This window comes from Clupea harengus, chromosome 7 (genome assembly GCF_900700415.2).
Source record: "Clupea harengus chromosome 7, Ch_v2.0.2, whole genome shotgun sequence".
NCBI lineage: Eukaryota > Metazoa > Chordata > Actinopteri > Clupeiformes > Clupeidae > Clupea > Clupea harengus.
Window position 1 is genome coordinate 27,243,825 of NC_045158.1, and position 22,500 is coordinate 27,266,324.

A 22,500-nucleotide genomic window follows, 5' to 3' on the forward strand; every position below is an offset into this window, starting at 1 on the left:
TAATAATGTAGTCTTGATGACATTTTCATTCATCAAATAAGAACTAAACAGACTGCTTCATGTATAATTATAGATAATTCTGCAAACAGCATTGGTCATACCAATTAATACAGGGCAAAAGTAGCCCATCAAAACTTCAAACTGCTGTAATTAGTGCCACTGGCCATTTTGTATGGTGTGTGTGTTTGTGTGTGTGTTTGTGAGTATATGTGCACGTGCATCCTGACCCAGGATTAGGGTTAGGGTTAGTAAGTTAGTTAGTGAGTTGAGTTAGTTGTGTGTGTGTTTGTGTGTGTTTGTGTGTGTTTGTGTGTGTGTTTGTACGGTGTCTGTGTGTGTGTGTGTGTGTGTGTGTGTGTGTTTGTAAGGTGTATGTGTGTGTGTGTGTGTGTGTGTGTGTGTGTGTGTGTGTGTGTGTGTGAGCATGTGTGCGCGTGCGTCCTGACCCAGCACAAAGGCGTTCATGATGACTCCGGAGATGGAGGTTCCCAGCACGAAGCGCAGCAGCACGTACGTGGGGAAGTTTGGAGCGAAGGCAGCAGAAACGCCGAACACAGCCTGTAGCGCCAGAGACAAGAGCAGACAGAACCTCCGTCCATACCTGAGAGAGAGGGGGAGGGGGGGAGGGGTGGAGGACCAGAGGGGGTGAAACAGGAGAGAGGGGAGGAGGAGAGGGGAGGGGCGAAAGGGGGATGGAAAATAAAACACAAATGACAAAGTGGAAGGGGGAGGGGGGGGGGGGAGGGACACAGCAGGTACACAGGAAAGAGGAGGAGTGAGATTGCGTGCAAGAGAGGTACACGGCTAGGTACACGGCTAGGGTGTATGAGAGTGTGAATAAGTATTGGGGGGGGGGGGGGGATACCTGTCAGCCATAGCTCCAAAAACCGCTGCCCCAACCAATAAACCCAGCATGTAGATGGAAGACCCCAGACTGTTCAGACTGGCTCTGTCACACACCAAGTCCCACTGAATATTCATAAAAACACACAATAACCCATTCAATTGGTATAAACAATCACTTAGTTAGACCATAATGCTCTATTTGTACAATGATATTGCAGTTGCTATTCTTGTTAGTGGCGTGTGTGTGTGTGTGTGTGTGTGTGTGTGTGTGTGTGTGTACAAGTGCGTGCAAGTGAGGGGAATCGAAATTATGAAATGAAGAGCTGGGTACATGACCTCGGTGACAATGGTGCTGTGAAATATCTCGCGGCTGTATTTCCATCCATGGCTGCACGAGGAAGGACTGCTCCGGTTGACTACAGGTCTACAGGTCTCCGCACGCTCGAAGAGGAAAGAGGTGGTTAAGTTCTGGCTTGCCACTCCGGTGTCAGAAATGTTACCCGTTGATTCAGGGTCAGAGCTGTTACTGGAGACGGCTGGCGAATCCAGGCACCAATGCGGAGGCGTAGCACCGGTAAAGATGCTGGCCATCATGTGAAAGGCCAACGGGATCTGCGGGAGACAGATCCATATGTACAGAATCTTTTGGAATCTACCAAAGCCACCCACAGCAGACAAAATCTGATCAAAATTCATTGATTCAAAACTCGCGCTTCCTTTAGATCCGTTACAAATAAATTCCGAGCTTCGAATAACAGTAGAACATGTAAGACGAGGCAAGGTTGCCGAAAGCGTAACTTCTCCTTCAACACTTCCTTTTGTTTGAGAGCGCGTGTTATTCAGATCTAAGAGGCTAATTCACCTGGGAGTCTCTGTGTGTTTGTGCGAGTGTGTATGTATGTGTGCGAGTGTGAGTTCTTTTGCGAGAAATATACGTCCCGTTACTCCATCATCGTTTCACTCATTTGTCTGCCTGGAAGAGGGTGCACACAGGTAAGTGTCCGTCCATCAACACAAGGAGTGTCAGAGGAAGGCGTATTAGATCATTGCATTTCTTCGTCTTGGAGTCCGTGGTCAAACAATAATTAACACCAATTCGTGCTGTTACAAAACAATTGTGCAGGGCACAGCAGATCAGTGGGGCACAGACGGGAACGGAGAGACGTTGGTCACGCGCAAAAGCTTATGCGGTTAGCCTACCTATAGCTAAGTTGTAACAAAATAGGGGACTTGTAGAACGGTGATAACAGCAATACTAATACAACAATAACTTCGTTTAAAGCATATTTTCGCCTACAGATCATGCGCAGATTTAAATAGGACACCTATTAATTCCCCTGATACTTAGCTGAAAGATCAAAGACTCCTGTAAATTAGTCCCTTAACGACGCGGAAGAAAACATATCTTGATGCAAACGAAGATGGCAAATTATAGAGGAAAGGTTGAGGATATCATCACTATAATAACAAATACAAGGAAGTCCCATCCAATGTGTTTTCCATCTCCCCCATAGTCTAACGATTTGTGGTATGCGGACACCATACATCTAGTTGATGAATTGGTGTGACATTTTTTATATTCGTCTTGTGAACATTGCCTATATTTAAGTTATATCTAGTTATTTTACCATAATTCTTTATCAAATTCCATCTCCAAGCGAGGCTACAGATTGCCAAATAAAATGACATCTTGACCATTCCTATTTCGGACAACCTCACTACGGAAAACTACGTGTCCACGCAGTTGCAGAGTAGAATTACAGCTGATAAGGCATTAAGGACAGTTGTTATGCAAAAAAGGAGGAAAAGCTATCGAGTGGTTGCCACAGATATGGACAGCGTATGCCACGCGTTAACCTTCAAGACAGAATAATGGTATGTGGGTAAAAGAGGTGACCGTTTGCCTGATCCCACCCCATAGGCTCTTAAAACATTAAATACGGTTCTTCTGGTAATGAAAAAAAATTACTAATTAGCATGCCAAACAAACCAAAATTGAGCAGTTGTACCTGATGAAGTAGATTGACATCAATATGAGAAACATAACGACTTTATGTGGTGGAAGCACACAATAACACAGGGCAAGTATTATATATTTAAAAAACTTTATTAGAAACGTTAAATATTTAATACATAACTATTAACTTATCAATAAATTAGTTCACTAAAACAAAGTACAATGTAGTCACACAGCTTCTTTGCTGTCACAGGTCTTGTACGGGAGAGACTCCCTTTGACATCTGGAATAAAACAAAGTAAAGACATAAGTCAGAACATAGAATCAGTCTACCTGCTCAGTCTACATCTACATATTATATCCCTTGTTCATCATTGTAATTAAGATAAACCCCTTACAACAGTGTCAAAAACCATCCAGCACAATCACAAACACACATTTAGGTATGTGTCACAAGTATTGCCATGAAACCTCCAACATGGGAATCATTGTGCTTTATGTCTGTGATGGTGGCAAACATAACAAGGTTGAGTAACAAAAGTATACCAGAACTTGAGTTTCGAAATAGGCGTACCTTTTCCTCATGAAACAGTAGATGGCGCCAGTGAGACAGGCCAGCAGCAAAACGACACCAAGGCAGATGGAAATAATCTCCTCGGGACTTGTTCGATTCGGGTCGTCCACAGTCAGTGTCAAATGCTCACAACGTTCCCCGGAATGTGTGGAAGGACATCTACACACATATACACACATATTCATTTTGGAATATATTTTTTTTTTAAATAAACTGACATGTTTGTCCTACTTCAAGAATGCTAAACAAATAAAAAAAGATGGAGAGTTAGGCGGTAATTCAGTTCTTACCTACAGCTTGGTAGGTCCTCATCTGTGGAGTAGTGGCAATCACCAATGAAACAGAAGTCCTTGTGCTCTGACTTGCAAGATCTCTGCAACTTCAGAACTTTTGGTTCCTCAATGCCAACTGCAAAAGAGGGGGACAGGGAAGGGGCATTTCAGAAGTCTGACGCACATCTGTTGATGGGAAACCAGCATGTGCAGCAACTATGGTTTAACTTCTAGCTCACACAAACACATAAACATGTACCTATTAAACTATAGTTTAACTTCTAACTCACACAAACACATAAACATGTACCTATTAAACTATAGTTTAACTTCTAACTCACACAAATATATAAACATGTACCCATTAAACGGCAGTCAACAAATCTGGCAAAAGGTTGTAATTCTTTTTTTAGCTCAACAGCCAATCCAATATCAAACCTCCCTTCCATGCTCCTGAAGCAGTGTTGCCTGGCAGGAATTGTTCATGGCTCAGTCCAAGCCAAGTGTATTTCCCGTTTACAGAGCCGGGTTTATGAACGCCAGAGTTGTTGTTTGCAGCACATACACTTAACGGACAGCTAAAGGACCGTGAGGAGCAGTTTGCTGTCTGCAAAAGCACCTATACTCACTAAAACTTTCTCCTCGTGAAAAACCATTTACTGGAATGTCCTCAGTTCTCCCTCACCTGTGGCCCACTCCAAAAGCACACTTGTGTACACACACACACACACATGGCGCTCTCACGCATACCTTGGCTAGAAACGGAGTTCTCCAACATGGCCGAGTGGTTCTGCAACACAGCGAAGCTCCCCTGTGGCACCTCAGTGGACTCTCCTCCCAAAGTCATGAGTATCGCCACGGCAGCAAACGCCAATGCTGCTGCAGGAGTCCAGAGCAGTTTGGAAAAAAATACACATCGTTGAAATCAAAACAGTGAAATAAACAATACACATCATTGAAATCAGAACAGTGAAATAAACAATACATCATTGAAATCAAAACGGTGAAATGAAAGTTTGAATGCTAGATAATCACACTCACAAAACAATGTGTGTGTGTGTGTGTGTGTGTGTGTGTGTGTGTGTGTGTGTGTGTGTGTGTGCTCGTATGTAATACTTACAGCGCTGCAGAAATAAGTGAAAAGTCCGAAGGGCCATTGCTTGTGATGTGTAAATGGGATGAGAACTTCTGAAGAGTTTTTTCTCTTGTATTCTTGATTCTTGACGTTCTCCGGGGTTACAGGGTTCCGAGGGGGGGGGGTGTTTTTGCCAGCAGTTGTTCTCAGCTCTTGACTTGACACAGATTTCAGTCCTGTGTTTTTCCCTTCTCATTTGCCCTCTGAGGAATGGATTTATACTTTCTGAGAATACGAGAGTCAACCAATCGCAGGGCCCAGAATCCTGAGCTGAAATATTTGCCAGTATGTTAAAACGCATCACTTCCTGTGCCCCGAGGACAGCAGCATGCAGAGACGGCACCCCGGCAAAGAGGACTCATTCATCCATAAATGCAGACACACACACACACACACACACACACACACACACCCACACACACCGATGGAGGAGAAAGCATTCCCCTCAGGTAATAGCAATTCACTAAGGTTGGGAAAGAGACATTCTCCTCGATGTTGACCAACTCATTCGACTCATTGGACTCATTGTTCAGTTCAGTGTTCATGCACACGTTTGACTGGGGAAAACAAAGTCAATTTAAAAGCAGTCTGTACCGGCTCCGTTTCCCTCAGGAATGTAGACAATTTAAACAGACGACAATCAATCTCCGTAACTATGCATTTAACAACAACCTGTGGATGTAACTGATATGCCTGAGATATGTAACTGATATGTACTGCAGCACCCAGGTAGACTTTAGAGTTTACACGTGAATTCCATGCCTCTGTACGAGGCAAATACTGTGAAACTCCACAACGGAAGAGCCATACATACAACATAGCCCTTCACACCCTACAATGAGAACAGAAAACACACTTCTTTTGACAATTACTGTGACAGACAGAACATAAAGACGAGGCAAGTTCCAACTGGGGAGACACTGTCAAAGCCAGACATACTCAAGCACAACCCAGGACCTACTCAAAGCCAGACATACTCAAGCACAACCCAGGACCTACTCAAAGCCAGACATACTCCAAGCACAACCCAGGACCTACTCAAAGCCAGACATACTCAAGCACAACCCAGGACCTACTCAAAGCCAGACATACTCAAGCACAACCCAGGACCTACTCAAAGCCAGACATACTCAAGCACAACCCAGGACCTACTCAAAGCCAGACATACTCCAAGCACACCTAGGGCCTACTCAAAGCCAGACATACTCCAAGCACAACCCAGGACCTACTCAAAGCCAGACATACTCAAGCACAACCCAGGACCTACTCAAAGCCAGACATACTCAAGCACAACCCAGGACCTACTCAAAGCCAGACATACTCAAGCACAACCCAGGACCTACTCAAAGCCAGACATACTCCAAGCACACCCAGGACCTACCCGTGCGTAAATGCACACCCAGGACCTACCCATGCGTAAATGCACACCCAGGACCTACCCGTGCGTAAATGCACACCCAGGGCCTACCCGTGCGTAAATGCACACCCAGGGCCTACCCGTGCGTAAATGCACACCCAGGACCTACCCGTGCGTAAATGCACACCCAGGACCTACCCGTGCGTAAATGCACACCCAGGGCCCACAACTAGAGAGGGGTGTAAAGGTAAATGTAAAGGTAGACATAAGCAATAAAGGAAAACGTGAAGACGGCAGAGATTCATTTTGAAGGTTTCTTCTTCTTCTCTATTTTCTACATTAGTCGCAACACGTCTGGTATAGTAACGGCGCCTATTAACGCCCGAAACCTATTAACAGCCTCACGCGGGTACATGTTACTTAATATTGATTTCTGTATCAACCAGGATAACGGATTTTAAACACCATACGCTCCTACCCAAAAGGGGTATTTAACTTGTATGTGTGCAAAAAATTGCAGTTGTACAGCGTTATTTAGTGTACTAGACAGCGATTTATTTCTGTGTGTACAAACCCTCATGGAACGAACTGAACGAATTCGATTTCGCGACAAAAATTTGTGAGGGTCATAGAGGTCCATAGACTTATATACAGAAAGGCTGTTAATGGGTTCCACCTCCTGTTTCAGCTAATTTTGCTTTTCGGTCTACACAACGAAAAAAAACTGAAAACACGTTTCAGTTGAAATCCAAACAAGTTACCAGTCCTAATCTAGACACCCACCGCTACTGAAATATGTAAGATTGATTGATTAAAGATTTTTCGATCTATAAATGTTTTTAACTGTTTGTCACTTTTTTAATAGCTGGGCCGTTAATAGGCGCCGTTATGATACAACAGAGAAACCATCTAAATGACTGTTTGCTCCACACTCCTGATCCACACAACTTACAGAAGAATACATTACTGACCTTATGACCTCCACAAGTATGTCTGCAATTGGGATCATGTACATTTTAAAACCTTAAAGGTAAAAATCGTATTTGAATTACTTCTTGGTACGTGATTGCACGTTATGTTTGTTCCTTTGAATCTAGCATTTGTCTCACATTATGCCATCCCATATTGTTTAGTGTGTATGTACTACATACTTGATAATAGTTTGCATACAGGCATCGATTCACACCGTGCACGTATTTTATGGCAGTCCTGCTGTGGCAGTGATTTCCAAGTAAATTAGCAGCGCAATGATCCAAAATCCCACTCCAGTTGAGCCCTCATAATTGAACTTTGACCTCTACCAAGATGACCTGGTTTAGTTCTCAGGTTATTTCCATGTAAACCCACAAGATCTCTAGGATGACTTACAAGACACTGACGCATCACACGTCTTTGTTATGACATCAGAGCACTAGTCTATGTAGTAGTTAATGAGTATCAGATGTGTTCTGTACAGTGATATTAAGGTTTCAGACATATGCAAGTGGTATGTCTGCCAAGAGGTACCAACACGATAATATGGTATAGATACAGATAGTGAAGTCAACAATGTGTGAATAACCTGATATTTTATTGTACAGAAACAAAGATCCCAGATACAATGTGGGTCAGTTTTGTGAAATAGGGGCCTCATTATCCCCTTTCCTGTTTAGCCATGTAAGAATGACCTTCGACCTTTGTCCAACACCTAGTCACCATGACAGCATTTCAAAGACATTTTTTAACGTGCAGCATATTCAAGCATACAATGGTCACTGGTGAACAGAAATGACCACTTAATAAGCATTTGCATTGGCCTACCCCAATGCCCCTAAAGACATACACACAGAAGATACGTGAGACAAAGACAACCTACACAAAGAGATGTACACAGATACTTATTAATCATTCAGACGTGATACGTTTTGTCATCTGGCTCAGTCAGAAGCTTGTCTTTGTTTCTTCAAGTTTAAAATTACTCAAAACCCAATGGAACTTGATGTATGTGCGGTGTGTGTGTGTATGTGCGGTGTGTGTGTGTGTGTGTGTGTGTTTCCACATTTCAGTGTGCCAAAGCATTTCTTGCCGCTGTAACTGTGTTTTTCATCACCATGGCGATGGTCACTGGACCCACCCCTCCAGGGACTGGAGTGATAAAGCCCGCTTTCTGCCGCACACCTGCAACAGAAGAACAAAAAACATCATCCATGTTTTCTTACCCTCCCCCACTCCCTACCCGCCCTTCTCTGCATATCTCCATCTTACCTACCACTCCATCTTACCAACCACCCCATCTCCCTCTTACCAACCACCCCATCTCCCTCTTACCAACCACCCCATCTCCCTCTTCCCTACCAGCCCATCTCCCTCTTCCAACAGAAGAACAAACACATCATCCATGTTTTCTTACCCTCCCCCACTCCCTACCCGCCCTTCTCTCCCTCTTCCCTCTTCCCTCTTCCCCATCCCTCTGCCATTTCTGTGCCTGTTGCCTGTTTTCATATGGCCTCCATCAGGGTAACAACTGATGTGTCAAGACATGAAGGTACACACCAGGAATTGTAAAAAGGTTACGATAACAGAGAGGTAATGAGGCATGACACTAAAGGCATTAGCTCATGTTTAGAGTAGACACGGTCACACACAGAAACTGTACGAGACCAGGTATTATAGAAAACACAGGCCGAAGGAAAATTGAGACGGAAAAATGGCTGGCGGAAACTAAATTTGACTGTTACACAAAGACACACGCCCCAGAGAAGTCGTTAAAGGTGTGGTCAAAGACAAACGCCCCAGAGTAATGATTAAAGGTGTGGTTAAACACAAGAAGAAGGCTGAGCCAGGCCGGAATCAATTAGTAAAAGGTTTTTGTTGAAGCCGATTAGTGGTGTTGCTGAGCAAACCCTTTAAACTGAGTGTGTCACGCAAAATCACAATGTCGTCAAATGCCAAAGATGTTGCAACCTCAGGTTCTGTACACTGTTTGAGTACTTCTTTAAAGAAAAACCCACAGTGCATCTTCTGTTCAAAACAATTACATCCGTTGACACGTAAATGGAGTTCGTCGGTCATAATGCCCACATGTCCTTTCATTACTGGCAGTTATTATTGTTATATTATAATATTGTTATTGTTATTCAGGGTCTGTGCTTTTGAGCCTATAGAAAAGCGACACACTTTTTTGCCCACTTCGATTACATGACAAGCTATTTTTGTCAAGATCAGTATCCCCCATATACGAACCCATTAGAGCAAATGTATTTAGGCGTGGCATGTAAACGGTCCAAACATGCATATGACGCGCCACACACATTCACTTTAAATCATCTACATTTGTCTAATGGAACAGATTTGCTCATTTTGGAGCTCTGCACTGAAATGAAAAGCTTACATGTTTGTTTAAAGTGTATTAGCAGCCACTGGACCTGGCTCCCATGCAGCCTGTGGAAGCAGGACAGGTCAGCTCTGCTTTATATGGACATAAAAGATGATGAGATGGAGATCCATGTTCATTACTGCTTTCACTCCTTTCGCCAATAATACGGTGCTACGTACGATTTGGTGATTCGACCAAATATAAGGTTCGTCCCAGGTAACCATGGTATTAGACATTCATTCGATTTGTCTGACCAGAGACAAAGGGAACAAACTGTGTGGGGTTTATTTGCTGGACCCAGCACACCAGGAAAGCCGAAACAGATGAGTGAATGGAAGAAAGGGGGAAAGTGGACATTAATGTATTCATTTGCATCATGTGTGGGTTCTGATGACTGCATGAGTAGATATATTGACCAATCACTGGGATCTCCTAGAGACAGTGCTCTCTCAAGAACCCGCTGTGTAAAAGGAAAGCTCAGCCCTGCATGGCATGGATGGGGAGTCTATGTACGAGGTGGCACTGCATGGCATGGATGGGGAGTGCATGCAGGAGGTGGCACTCTATGGCATGGATGGGGAGTGCATGCAGGAGGTGGCACTCTATGGCATGGATGGGGAGTGCATGCGGGAGGTTGCATGGCATGGATGGGGAGTGCATGCGGGAGGTTGCATGGCATGGATGGGGAGTGCATGCGGGAGGTGGCACTGCATGGCATGGATGGGGAGTGCATGCGGGAGGTGGCACTGCATGGCATGGATGGGGAGTGCATGCGGGAGGTGGCACTGCATGGCATGGATGGGGAGTGCATGCGGGAGGTTGCATGGCATGGATGGGGAGTGCATGCGGGAGGTTGTGAGCTATGTTTCTGTTGTTGAATTTGAACACCTGGAACCTAACCTAACAGTTCTCTTTCTACATTCTGTAGCAGCCATACCAAGGAAAGAGAGTCTTTGTTGAAAAATGCGCTTGTGGGCCAGCATTTCTTCTCCTGCCATGGTCCAATTATCATAGGCTTACCTGAATAGAGATGACAAGTACTGTGTATTTAGCCTACATCTTGGATGACATTTGTTACTGCTGATTGTGCATTTCATTCAAATCGAACAAGTTAGACTACATACCTCGACACTGTTGTCCTTTTAACCACCACGATATGTTTTCACGTCAAGGATGTCCTAGATAGATTAACTGAATTATCCCATAATACAGGTTTGGCTCCTGCTTACTTAAGATGAGATAAGTTAAACTATTTTTAAATTATTATAAAAAAATAATGTATTGGCTCCTGCTTACTTGCACAAATAGAAACATGGAAGGGATAATGTATGGTCTACCGGTTAGTATCGAAAAAATAAATCCCGACGGGACATCGTCTATAATGACCGACGGACTATACATTATCCCGCTTATTATACAGTCATTCTTCCATCTCTTTTTAAGGGATTTTGCTGCCGTTACATGGCTTTCGCTAAGAAAAAATAGTGCTTCACGCAAATAGATGTTTTAGGTGTTACATAGCAACATATTACTTACTAACTTCAAGTTACAATGAGTTTCCGTAACAGAAAGTGAACGGACTACATAAGGAATTATATGAAAGATGTGAATTATAAGCACAAAACCCGTTGCCAATTGTTTGCAGCGGTCATTCTAAAGAAATATCGAACCTCCGATATGATGTGGCCCATTCAAATCAATGGAACATTCTGGAGCATTCTGAGGTGCCGTATAATAAGTAGGTATGACTACGCATTAGCCAATCAGAACGCTCGTACTATCATTGCCATATAATAATAACTACTTAATAACCGAGAGTGAGGTCATGCCGGGAAATATCAAACTGAAGCTTTAACGTATCGACTGAGCGATAGCGTGGTTGATACGCCAAAGCCGAGGTTTGATATTTCCCGGCATGACCGAACGGTCGAGGTTAGTAAGTTGTTTATTATATGGCATTTTTCGCTCCTTTCATTTTGTAAATGAAAATAAATGGTAATTGTTAATAGAAAACATGTTGTTTTGTTCAGCTCTCAAGTCTTCTCACGACTCAATGTGTTTCAGTTGTTGCGTAGCAACCAATTACTTGCTAACTTTAAGTTACAATGATCAATAGAAAACGAACAACACGGCTCAGCTAAAAAGGCTTTAATTTAAAGTAACAACACAAGTGATTCAAACTATAGTTTCTAGTCTTCATCATCACTTTCAATAACAAATCTTCTCTTCTTCTGAATTTCCTCATGGCTGTTGATGTTTTCATTTTCATCAGGATAGTAAAGCTCAGACCTTCGCTCATTTTGAAATTTTCGTCAGAGGGCAATACGGATCCGTATTGACCGGTGAGGAGGGCAATACGCGGGTGGCATGACTGGCTAATGCGTTGTCAGAACGCTCGTACTGTCGTTGCCATATAATCTAGGGCTATCTAAGTAGGTATAATGCACCACTCTTTTAATCAAGGGCACGTAATCCTTATTTGCCAAATAGATAAATCAGAATGGGGCAGTGATGGTTTGTGACTGACACATTTGAATATTCAGTGTCAGAGAAGAATATGTCACCCTGCCTATATCCAGAATCCACGCAGAATTTGAAATGCATCACCATTGTTCATCACAACCCGCCCAGGTGGAATAGGCTGTTTACACAGAGTTCATCACAACCCGCCCAGGTGGAATAGGCTGTTTACACAGAGTTCATCACAACCCGCCCAGGTGGAATAGGCTGTTTACACAGAGTTTCTGCCGCCAAACTAGGGCCAATAATGTATATCTAGCACTCAACACATCCGACATGCAACACCGTATCTGCAAGTGTGCTGTCTCCCCTTCATCTCGCTGAGGTTCAGGAGAGCCATGTTGAGGAAATCATCAGCAAAATGAAATCCTGGACCCCATTCCCACTGCTCTGCTCAAGTCACACATCCCCACTCTCAGTCCTTTCATCACCAAAGTTGTTAACCTTTCCCTACAGTCTGGCTGTGTCCCACCGGCTCTCAAGGTTGCTGTCATCCGTCCCCTTCTCAAGAAGCCCACCCTGGACCCGGAGGTTCTAGCCAACTACAGGCCTATCTCAAACCTTGCCTTCCTGTCCAAAGTGCTAGAGAAGGTAGTTGCTTCTCAACTTCAGGACCACCTCAAACACAACAACCTGTTTGAAAAATTTCAGTCAGGATTTCGTTCAGCCCACAGCACTGAAACAGCTTTGCTCAGGGTGACGAATGACCTGCTGATGACAGCCGATGCAGGATCACCCTCACTCCTCATCCTCCTGGATCTGACTGCTGCATTCGACACAGTGGATCACACTATCCTCCTAGAGCGCCTCCACACCACCATTGGACTATCAGGTTCTGCACTAAAGTGGTTTCAGTCCTACCTTTTTGGGAGGACTGAATATGTCTAACTGGGAAGATGCAAGTCTAGACTGCTCCCTGTCTCCTGTGGTGTTCCGCAAGGGTCGGTCCTCGGCCCCATCCTCTTCATTATTTACATGCTCCCCCTCGGTCGTGCCACCAGCAGACATGGGATGTCCTTCCACTGTTATGCCGATGACACACAGCTTTACATCAAAACTGCCCCAAGTCATGTCTGTCATGTCTCACTGCCTGTCTTAGGGAGATAAAGGCATGGATGAGAAACAACTTTCTCCAGTTAAACAGTAGCAAAACCGAAGCCCTTCTTGTTGGCACTCCACACCAGGTTCAGTCATCCTCCATAACTAATCTCACCTTCGACAGTCAGGTCATACCCCTCTCCTCCACAGTCACTAATCTAGGAGTTAGGTTTGACCCTCACGTGACCTTTAATGAACATATAAAACATCTGTGCAAAACCTCCTTCTATCATCTCAAAAACATCTCCAAACTCTGCCCCACTTTAACCCTGCCAGATGCTGAGAAGCTCGTCCCGCTTTTATCTCCTCAAGACTGGACTACTGTAATTCACTCTTCACTGGGATCACTGGCAGGAACATCCAGAAGCTGCAGTACATCCAAAACAGCGCTGCCAGGATCCTGATGAGAGTCCGGAAATACGATCACATAACACCCATTTTACACTCACTACACTGGCTCCCTGTCTCATACCGTATTGACTACAAAGTCCTACTACTCACCCATCAATGCATAAATGGTCATGCACCCCCCTACCTACAAGAACTCATCACTCCCCAAACATCCAACCGTACCCTCAGATCCACAAACAGCTTGCTCCTCCGGGTCCCCAACACCAAGCTCCGCACCATGGGCGACCGGGCCTTTTGCTCGGCAGCACCGCGCCTGTGGAACAGCCTCCCTGACCACTTAAGGGCAACACAGACACTGGACTGTTTTAGGACTGGCCTAAAAACCTTTTTATTCAGAAAGGCGTTTCTTACCTTTTAAAATGTATTATTAGTAGTCTATTATAGGTTGTTTTTAACTATGTTCTTAACTATGTTATTAACCATGTTTTTAGCTATGTTTTTAACTAATGTTTTTTAACTATGTTTTTTAACTGTGCTTTTAACTATGTGTTTTTTTTAGCTATGTTTTTAAATTATGTTTGTAAACTATGTTTTTAAACTATGTTATCTGTAAACTATGTTATTAAACTATGTTATTAAACTATGTTTTTAACCATGTTTTTAACTATGTTTTTAACTATGTTTGTAAATTAGGGTTTTAAAACTTAGTTTTTTAACTATGTTCTTAACTATGTTTGTAACTATGTTGTTTTTTTTCTCCACATTTTACATAGTTTTTACATATGTTTTTTTTTTTAACTATGTTTGTAAATTCTGTTTTTTAAAAACTTGGTTTGTTTGTTTTTTAACTATGTTCTTAACTATGTTTGTAATTATGTTGTTCTTTTTAACGATGTTCTTAATTATGCTTTTAACCATGTTTTTATATAGGCTGTTTTAACTATGTCTTAACTATGTTTTTTTTATAACTATGTTTTTACTGTAGCACTCTGAGATTCTGCCGAATATAGAGTGCGCTATAAATTAAATGAATTATTATTATTATTATTATCTAATGCAACATGCAAAATTCACCTGCAAGAACTTAACATCAATTTTATTACAGGTAAAAATTATTTTGATCTTAAGTCCCTTCAAGGGCCTGTTTCGGTATGTCTGATCAAAAAACATGGAAGTTCCATGTAGACAGCTTCGCAAGGTAGACAGTGCTCATTTAATAAAACATATTTGTTTAAAGCCCTATTATGTGAGAATTGGTATTTTTTTCATCTAGTTGTTGTGTGAGGTTGTGCAATAAAGCATTACGTAGTTCTTGCGAGAGGTGTCATGCCCTGTCCACCACATTTGCATATTAAACACATTTGCAATAGCAGGCATACCAGGGCATTCTGTGGTAGTGGCACAGTCAGGGTACCACCAAAATGATTTTTGAAACTGTTATGTTCTGGTAAAATGATTACATAATGTTGCTTTAACCTGCAAATAGCCATGTCCAACTGCAGTGCAGAGCAACACTGACCATTATCATTATCTATTATATAACTGACAGCTTATTTAACTCAACAGAAAAATGTACTGAACGGCAGTGCAGTTAGGCACAACTAAACCACTGTTCCAACATATAGTGTCAAACATAATCCAGTGCCATGCATCAGGGGCCCAGGTGGTCACTTCTCAGTTTGATAGATCGTTGTTGCCCTGGCAACCTGTTCACTTAGTGTTTGTGTGCGTGTCCTTTTCAGCATGTTTTCACATTTTCATATAAAAGCTGGTTCATTCTACACAACAATTGAACTGCCAAGGTATGTCTAAACTTCACCCCTGTAAGTATTTTAATACCCTTATATCTGGACTGTCTATGTTCACCTTCAAAGTCCACGTCTCCAACCAGGCGGATCCTACCAGAACCGCTTTCCTGGATGCGATTGATGCCAACATCTATGACGACAGCTCCTTCCTTTACCATGTCTGCCGTTATTAGCTGTGGAACACCTGGAACCCACCAATGCAGAATTATAGGTTATCCACCATTTTGGAATTTTACCAGGAGCCGTCACCTGTGGCAACCATAAACACCCATCCAAATACACATGTACACTAATGCCAGATCTGCCAGATCTGGTGGAACGGCCCTCACCTGCGGCGGCGATGACGATATCAGCCAGCCGGCAGTGATGTGTGAGCTGCTCACGAGGAGTACACCTGTGGGCAATGGTCACAGTCGCATCACCTGAAAGGTCAACAGGAAGGAAGCCATTAAGTGATGTAACGGACTACCAGTGTCAGAACTGTTCTGGAAATTTCAAGGCCAGTCTGTTTCCTGTTAGCTAAGTAGCTTGCTAGTTTTGAACAAACACTCTATAATGCCTCTTTAAATAAACAAGGTAACGCAGGTCTTAGATGGGTGGTTTAAGGGACAGCATAATGCATGAGGGAGGTGGCTGTACACACGTGCATAGGAGGCTCTGGCTCAAACCTCTGATGTTTATTAGGAAACATGTAATGTCCCTAATCATCCAATCACTCAATCAGCAACATCTTAAACTTTATACATTAGACAACTAAATGTTATTGGAAACATTTGTAACCGTAAGACTGTTTTGTCTGGAGGACAAACATGGTTGTGCCGGCTGGTGCAACTCTGGCGAGTTGAATTATGAACCTCCCTCTAGCCAGCAAAGGAATATATCTATCGGTCATATTGTCAAAGAAAAAAACATTAAGAGGGTGCAATGGTAAACAAAATCACCTTTACAAGCACTTTCAGAGACACACACAAATCATGAACAAGTTCATTGCTAATACAGGAAAGAGCGATTTCATTGCAAGATCATGTCTACAAGCACGCAATCGGAAATTACCCTCATTTCTTGGAGAACACCACCCTTTTTCACAGTAATCCTCCAGCAAGCAAGAGGAATGCCTGGCCAGTCACAGCATGATTCAAGGTGTGTGTGTGTGTGTGTGTGTGTGTGTGTGTGTGTGTCTATGTCTCGGCATATTTGTGTGCAAAAATATGTGTGTCTGATGACCATCTTTCTGGATTAATTGGGATTTTATCCTGTTGGTCTCAAACTTAAATTATTATCCCTGTGTATGCGCGTGTATGAACTGTATACATATTGATCCTAATGTGTATGCATCTGTGTAAATACATTCTAGGCCATTTCTATGGTGTGTACTGTGCCTTACATGTAATCTGGTAAAACACATCAACTTGCCCTGATCATTAAGATCATGGTTTCAGTTCTAAGGTGGGTATGGCTTCAGGGTTCTTTACTTGGCTAGAAGTATACGTCACCCTCTTGAGTTGACAGTGAGCCTCGGTAAATGATCTGTAATGAGATTCCGGCAAGTCAAGGCATTGGAGAGGAATCCAGCAGGATGAGGGCAAAACCACAGTATGAAGACATTCCCATTCCCATAATGAAGCTCTTATGTGAGGACATTCCTCTGTGACAGCAACAATACACATTTAACCTTTGGACACATTTATGAGCTTTATATTTTAAATTATTCTTTTTTTTTTGCATTCTATTTAACTCGACTGCACACATAAAGTAATTGGAAGACAAGATGAGTCTGCCCCAGGGCAGCTGTGGCTACTGAGGTAGCTTACCACCACCGGTATGACTGTGTGTGTATGACTACTGGACTCTGGACTCTGTAAAGCGACTTCGGGTATATAGAGAAGCGCTATATAAAATTGAATTGATTGATTGATTGAAGATGAATGAACGGGAGGGTAGAAGCTCAAAAAGGCTGATCAGGTATCCTCTCTGAGGTAATTATACAGTAACTCAAAAAGGCTGATCAGGTACCCTCTCTGAGGTAATTATACAGTAACTCAAAAAGGCTGATCAGGTATCCTCTCTGAGGTAATTATACAGTAACTCAAAAAGGCTGATCAGGTATCATCTCTGAGGTAATTATACAGTAACTCAAAAAGGCTGATCAGGTATCCTCTCTGAGGTAATTATACAGTAACTCAAAAAGGCTGATCAGGTATCATCTCTGAGGTAATTATACAGTAACTCAAAAAGGCTGATCAGGTATCATCTCTGAGGTAATTATACAGTAACTCAAAAAGGCTGATCAGGTATCATCTCTGAGGTAATTATACAGTAACTCAAAAAGGCTGATCAGGTATCATCTCTGAGGTAATTATACAGTAACTCAAAAAGGCTGATCAGGTATCCTCTCTGAGGTAATTATACAGTAACTCAAAAAGGCTGATCAGGTATCATCTCTGAGGTAATTATACAGTAACTCAAAAAGGCTGATCAGGTATCATCTCTGAGGTAATTATACAGTAACTCAAAAAGGCTGATCAGGTATCCTCTCTGAGGTCATTATACAGTAACTCAAAAAGGCTGATCAGGTATCCTCTCTGAGGTAATTATACAGTAACTCAAAAAGGCTGATCAGGTATCATCTCTGAGGTAATTATACAGTAACTCAAAAAGGCTGATCAGGTATCCTCTCTGAGGTAATTATACAGTAACTCAAAAAGGCTGATCAGGTATCCTCTCTGAGGTAATTATACAGTAACTCAAAAAGGCTGATCAGGTATCCTCTCTGGGGTAATTATACAGTAACTCAAAAAGGCTGATCAGGTATCCTCTCTGAGGTAATTATACAGTAACTCAAAAAGGCTGATCAGGTATCCTCTCTGAGGTAACTATACAGTAACTCAAAAAGGCTGATCAGGTATCCTCTCTGAGGTAACTATACAGTAACTCAAAAAGGCTGATCAGGTATCCTCTCTGAGGTAATTATACAGTAACTCAAAAAGGCTGATCAGGTATCCTCTCTGAGGTAATTATACAGTAACTCAAAAAGGCTGATCAGGTATCCTCTCTGAGGTAACTATATAGTTAACCCTAGAGAAGAATAAAGAAATGAGAGGTGAACATATTGTCTCATACTGCCACAGTTGTGGGCTTAAATGTGTCCAGTCACTACTTCTCTTCGTGATTTTGTAAGTATAAACATGTTATATATATATGCCACTCTACTTTACACTACTCTGTGTTTTTGGGGTTTGGTAAGAGAAATGGTGAATGTGTGTGTAATGTGGACCACAACTCTGTTTCTGATATCCATGTACTACATCATATATTAGCTTCATGAACACCTCTGACATATCAGATACACACACACACACACACGCGCACACACACACACACACGCACACGCGCACACACGCACACACACACACACACACACACACACACACACACACACACACACACACACACACACACACAGCTCCACACGCGCACACACACACACACACACACACACACACACACACACACACACACACACACACACAGCTCCACACGCGCACACACACACACACACACACACACACACACAATACACACAACACTACTGATGAGGGATGATATGTTTGATATGAAATGCTCCTTCTAATCCAGAACCTCTCTATCACTAAAACGTTTCCTAAGCCTCGTCATGCCATCACAAATTGTCAAATGTTTAATAGTAATATAATAGTTGTATCATTATAGCACTTTTACAGTTTAGAGGCAGAAAGGTGCTTTATAGCCCACAGCAACAATAAATGAAGATCAATGGGTAACAGCATGTGACAGGGCCACACAAAGCAAGGCACATAATATAGGAACCAAAATAGAGCAAAATAACAAAACATTATTAAACAAAAACATACAAAAGTAAAAAAAAAAAAAAAAGAAGTAAAAAGTAAAGCCAAGAAAATGAGAAATAATAATAAATTCAAATAGAAAAGAGGATTTACACAAACTAATAGAAACACCAATTAACTAACTAACTAACTAACTAACATTAATAATATGTAATATCATGCATTGCACATGTTAGCCACACATGTAACATCTCACAGTGTGACCGTCTTAATGCAACAGATCCACAATGTAGTGCCACAAATTACGTGATATTAAAAACAAAATAGAGATAAATAGTACTTAAGTACACTTAAGCAAAACATTTATGTGTTTCTGAGACATGCATTCTAGGAATGAAAAGAAAAAATATTTATTTGTGGCTCCTCAACCTCACACCAGTACCTGGGGCATTACATTCAATGAGCACATGGACCTGCATTGAGCTTAATAATTCAGATTTAGGATGGAATTGTGTGCTAAGTTCACCTTGTCTACAGATGGGATATTTGCCAAAATAAATGGAAAGGAAGCTGCCTGCACAAGGATGTCCTTAAAAGGCAAAAGCAACCAGACCATATAAGAGGAATTCTGCTGCAGCCTGCCCTGCCCACCTGCATCAAAAGGCAATAACTTACAGTCGATCAAGGGTGGCACAGCGCCTACTGCTTCCTCATGCAAATTTCAGTTTCCAGGGAAACACAATATTGTGCAACATGGCATCATTCCTGTATTGATGAAAACTGTCTTCTCATCTTTGTTCCAAACCGCATGACCTGTCTGTGCCATATTAATATATGCTCCAAATGTGGTATGCAAACCCAGTGATGTAGAAATGTCTTACTCAGTGTAACTGCAATGAATAGATACTCAGGGGGGCCAATACCTCAGGATTAATGCTGACTCCAAAAGACTATCTGTCTTGGCCCTTCTGGATCTGAGCGCAGCCTTTGATACTGTCGATCATGATATCCTTATTGATAGACTTGAAAATAGGTTGGCCTCGCTGGTCCACTCCTAAACAGGTTTAGGACCTATCTAACTGGCTGGGAATACTTTGTCGCCCTCGAGACCACAGCTCAAAAAATATTGACCTGTGGGGTCCCTCAAGAATCCATTTTAGGGCCCTTACTTTTCAGTCTATACATGTTACCCCTTGGTAGTGTCATTAGGAGGCACAACATCAACTATCATAGCTATGCAGATGACACCCAGCTCTATATTTCTGTAACACCCAACAACTACAGCTCTATTGATTGTTTGGTAAATTTGCATTTCTGCTATAAATGTATGGATGTCACAAAACTTTCTCCAGCTCAACCAAGATAAAACAGAGGTATTAGTCACTGGTGAAAAAACCGAATGAGAAAAACTATCTGCACTTTAAAAACACTAGCACTTAACACCAGGCACCGAGCCAGAAACCTAGGTGTCATATTTGATTCAGATCTCAATTTTGAAATCCATATCAAAAATATAATTAAAACATCTTTGTATCACATTGCTGAGGTGCAACCGTTTCTGTCTCAGGCTGACACTGAAAGACTGATGAACGCCTTTATCACGAGCAGGCTAGACTAAATCACTCCATAGTCATGCACCTGAATATATAACAGACATGCTCTCAAGGTACACACCCAGTAGATCCCTGAGGTCCTCTGGCACTGAACTCCTAACAGTTCCAAAAGCCAGGACAAAGAGACATGGGAAAGCAGCTTTTAGTTTCTATGCCCCCAGCCTTTGGGATACTATGCCCCCAGCCTTTGGGATACTACGCCCCCAGCCTTTGGAATTACCCAGAATACCTAAGAATGGCTGAAATGGTGGAAACCTTTAAACATGCGCTTAAGACATACCTTTTTGATCTCGCTTATCACTCACTGTAACATTTATCTGTTTACTTATCTGTGTCTCTTTACAAGCTTTACAAGCTTTACAGCTTTTAGTTTCTATGCCCTCAGCCTTTGGAATACTCTGCCAGAATACCTGGGTTACCAACAAGTGTTGGTAACCCCCCCCCCCCCCCAGCAGCTGTCTCTAAGTTTGACGATAACCGTGCTGAGCAGTCCTTTACGGTGACAGTGTGGTTAGTACGTAATTTCCTGTTTATTTATCTCTGGAAAATCTTTACAAGTGTTTGTAACCCCCCCCCCTTTCCTACTGTGAGGCGCATTGTGTTACCTCCTGGTATAAATTGCGCCGTACAAATAAAGTTTGATTTGATTTGATTTTAACAGTATCAATTCCACCAGAGGGATTTTACAGTTGTTTTGCCATTCCCTCAGAATGCATCAAGAAGTAAGACTAAATAAGTAAATAATAAATGTGGCTGAATGTAAAAATGTCAACATCAACGCACTTATCTTCTCTGAGAGATTCTGAACAATGATTGTAAACATTAATTATATAATTTAAAACATCCCTGGCTGTAATGTAGAAGTGTGTGCCCCGAGGCCACATGTATTGGATCTTGCGTAAGCTGAAATCTGCCTTAACCTGAGGAGTAGGCTACATCTTCTTACAATTCTCCAAATTAATGTTTCTCATCCGATTTATCAAGGAACCTCGTAAATGGATAGTCAAATACCCTTGTTACGCATAGAACTGGCCAGATCTCATTTCTCTCAATGCAGGTAAGACGCACGATGAAGACGCACAACCCTGGCACCGTAGCCATTTGGGTTTCTATCACCGGCCTTAATAATGCCAGAAAATGAATTCAGTTCAGTCAGGAGACTCTAAGAGGCCGCCTCTGTTTGGGCTCCTTATGAGCCGATCAAGATCTCTCATGATCACGAGTTGCTTGATTTTGAGCACATTGCACCTGCAGCTAGACGCCAAGCAGCGCAGTACAGTGTGATGATTTTGTATTGTTGTCATGCCTCCAGGCCCAGCCCCTCTTGTCTAGATCTGCTTTGGGCTGGGGTGGGCTGGGGACGACCTGCTTTGCATACACTGCCTGGTTGTTATTTTTATTCTGTCAAGTTCTTCCAGCAGCAGCAGCAACGGCAGGAGCCGCAGCCAAAGACGCAATTTCGACATCAGCAGCAGTTATACTCCGCCAAGACCAAACCTACCACCATGTAATTTACATAAATAAATTAGAATAAGATATCAAGACTCATCAGGTCAGGTCCGGTGCGGTCAGGTTCACGAAGCATTTTTACAAAACTTCATACTTCACATTCAGATTATGCTGTGATAACAATAAACAACAAAAGATGAAATAAAATGGCTGTAACATCAATATGATCAAGACAGCAATACACTATAATCGAATGGTCGTTGTGAAAGATTGATCGTTAATGTATTGATAATCAGATGAAACATCAGTGTCTCACCTCCTGGGCGCTCGTGGTTTCTGTC

The 22,500-nt window shown here is 42.4% G+C and overlaps 3 protein-coding genes across 3 annotated transcripts in view; all 3 read right to left on the reverse strand.

Annotated features, from left to right (window-relative positions):
* Positions 1-1,707, reverse strand: part of LOC105894395 (solute carrier family 22 member 20-like) — a 7,823-nt gene extending 6,116 nt beyond the window's left edge. The window contains exons 1-3 of the mRNA XM_042708131.1: positions 1,183-1,707; positions 866-969; positions 447-601 (exon numbers count right to left, since the gene is read on the reverse strand). Coding sequence (XP_042564065.1) covers positions 447-601; positions 866-969; positions 1,183-1,542 — 619 coding nt within the window. The 5' untranslated portion in view covers positions 1,543-1,707. The remainder of the gene's footprint in view (positions 1-446; positions 602-865; positions 970-1,182) is intronic.
* Positions 1,708-3,298: 1,591 nt separating this feature from the next.
* Positions 3,299-4,496, reverse strand: LOC105894393 (epigen-like). Its single transcript, XM_031570025.2, has 3 exons — positions 4,400-4,496; positions 3,668-3,785; positions 3,299-3,536 (listed from the first exon to the last, which is right to left on the reverse strand). The coding sequence occupies exons 1-3, from the start codon at positions 4,494-4,496 to the stop codon at positions 3,299-3,301; spliced, it is 453 nt and encodes a 150-aa protein (XP_031425885.1).
* Positions 4,497-7,692: 3,196 nt separating this feature from the next.
* Positions 7,693-22,500, reverse strand: part of mthfd2l (methylenetetrahydrofolate dehydrogenase (NADP+ dependent) 2 like) — a 21,426-nt gene continuing 6,618 nt past the window's right edge. Inside the window, exons 5-8 of the mRNA XM_031570988.2 lie at positions 22,476-22,500; positions 15,603-15,695; positions 15,332-15,457; positions 7,693-8,298 (exon numbers count right to left, since the gene is read on the reverse strand). The exon at positions 22,476-22,500 is cut by the window's right edge and continues 83 nt beyond it. Of these exons, the coding sequence (XP_031426848.1) occupies positions 8,183-8,298; positions 15,332-15,457; positions 15,603-15,695; positions 22,476-22,500 (360 nt within the window). The 3' untranslated portion in view covers positions 7,693-8,182. The remainder of the gene's footprint in view (positions 8,299-15,331; positions 15,458-15,602; positions 15,696-22,475) is intronic.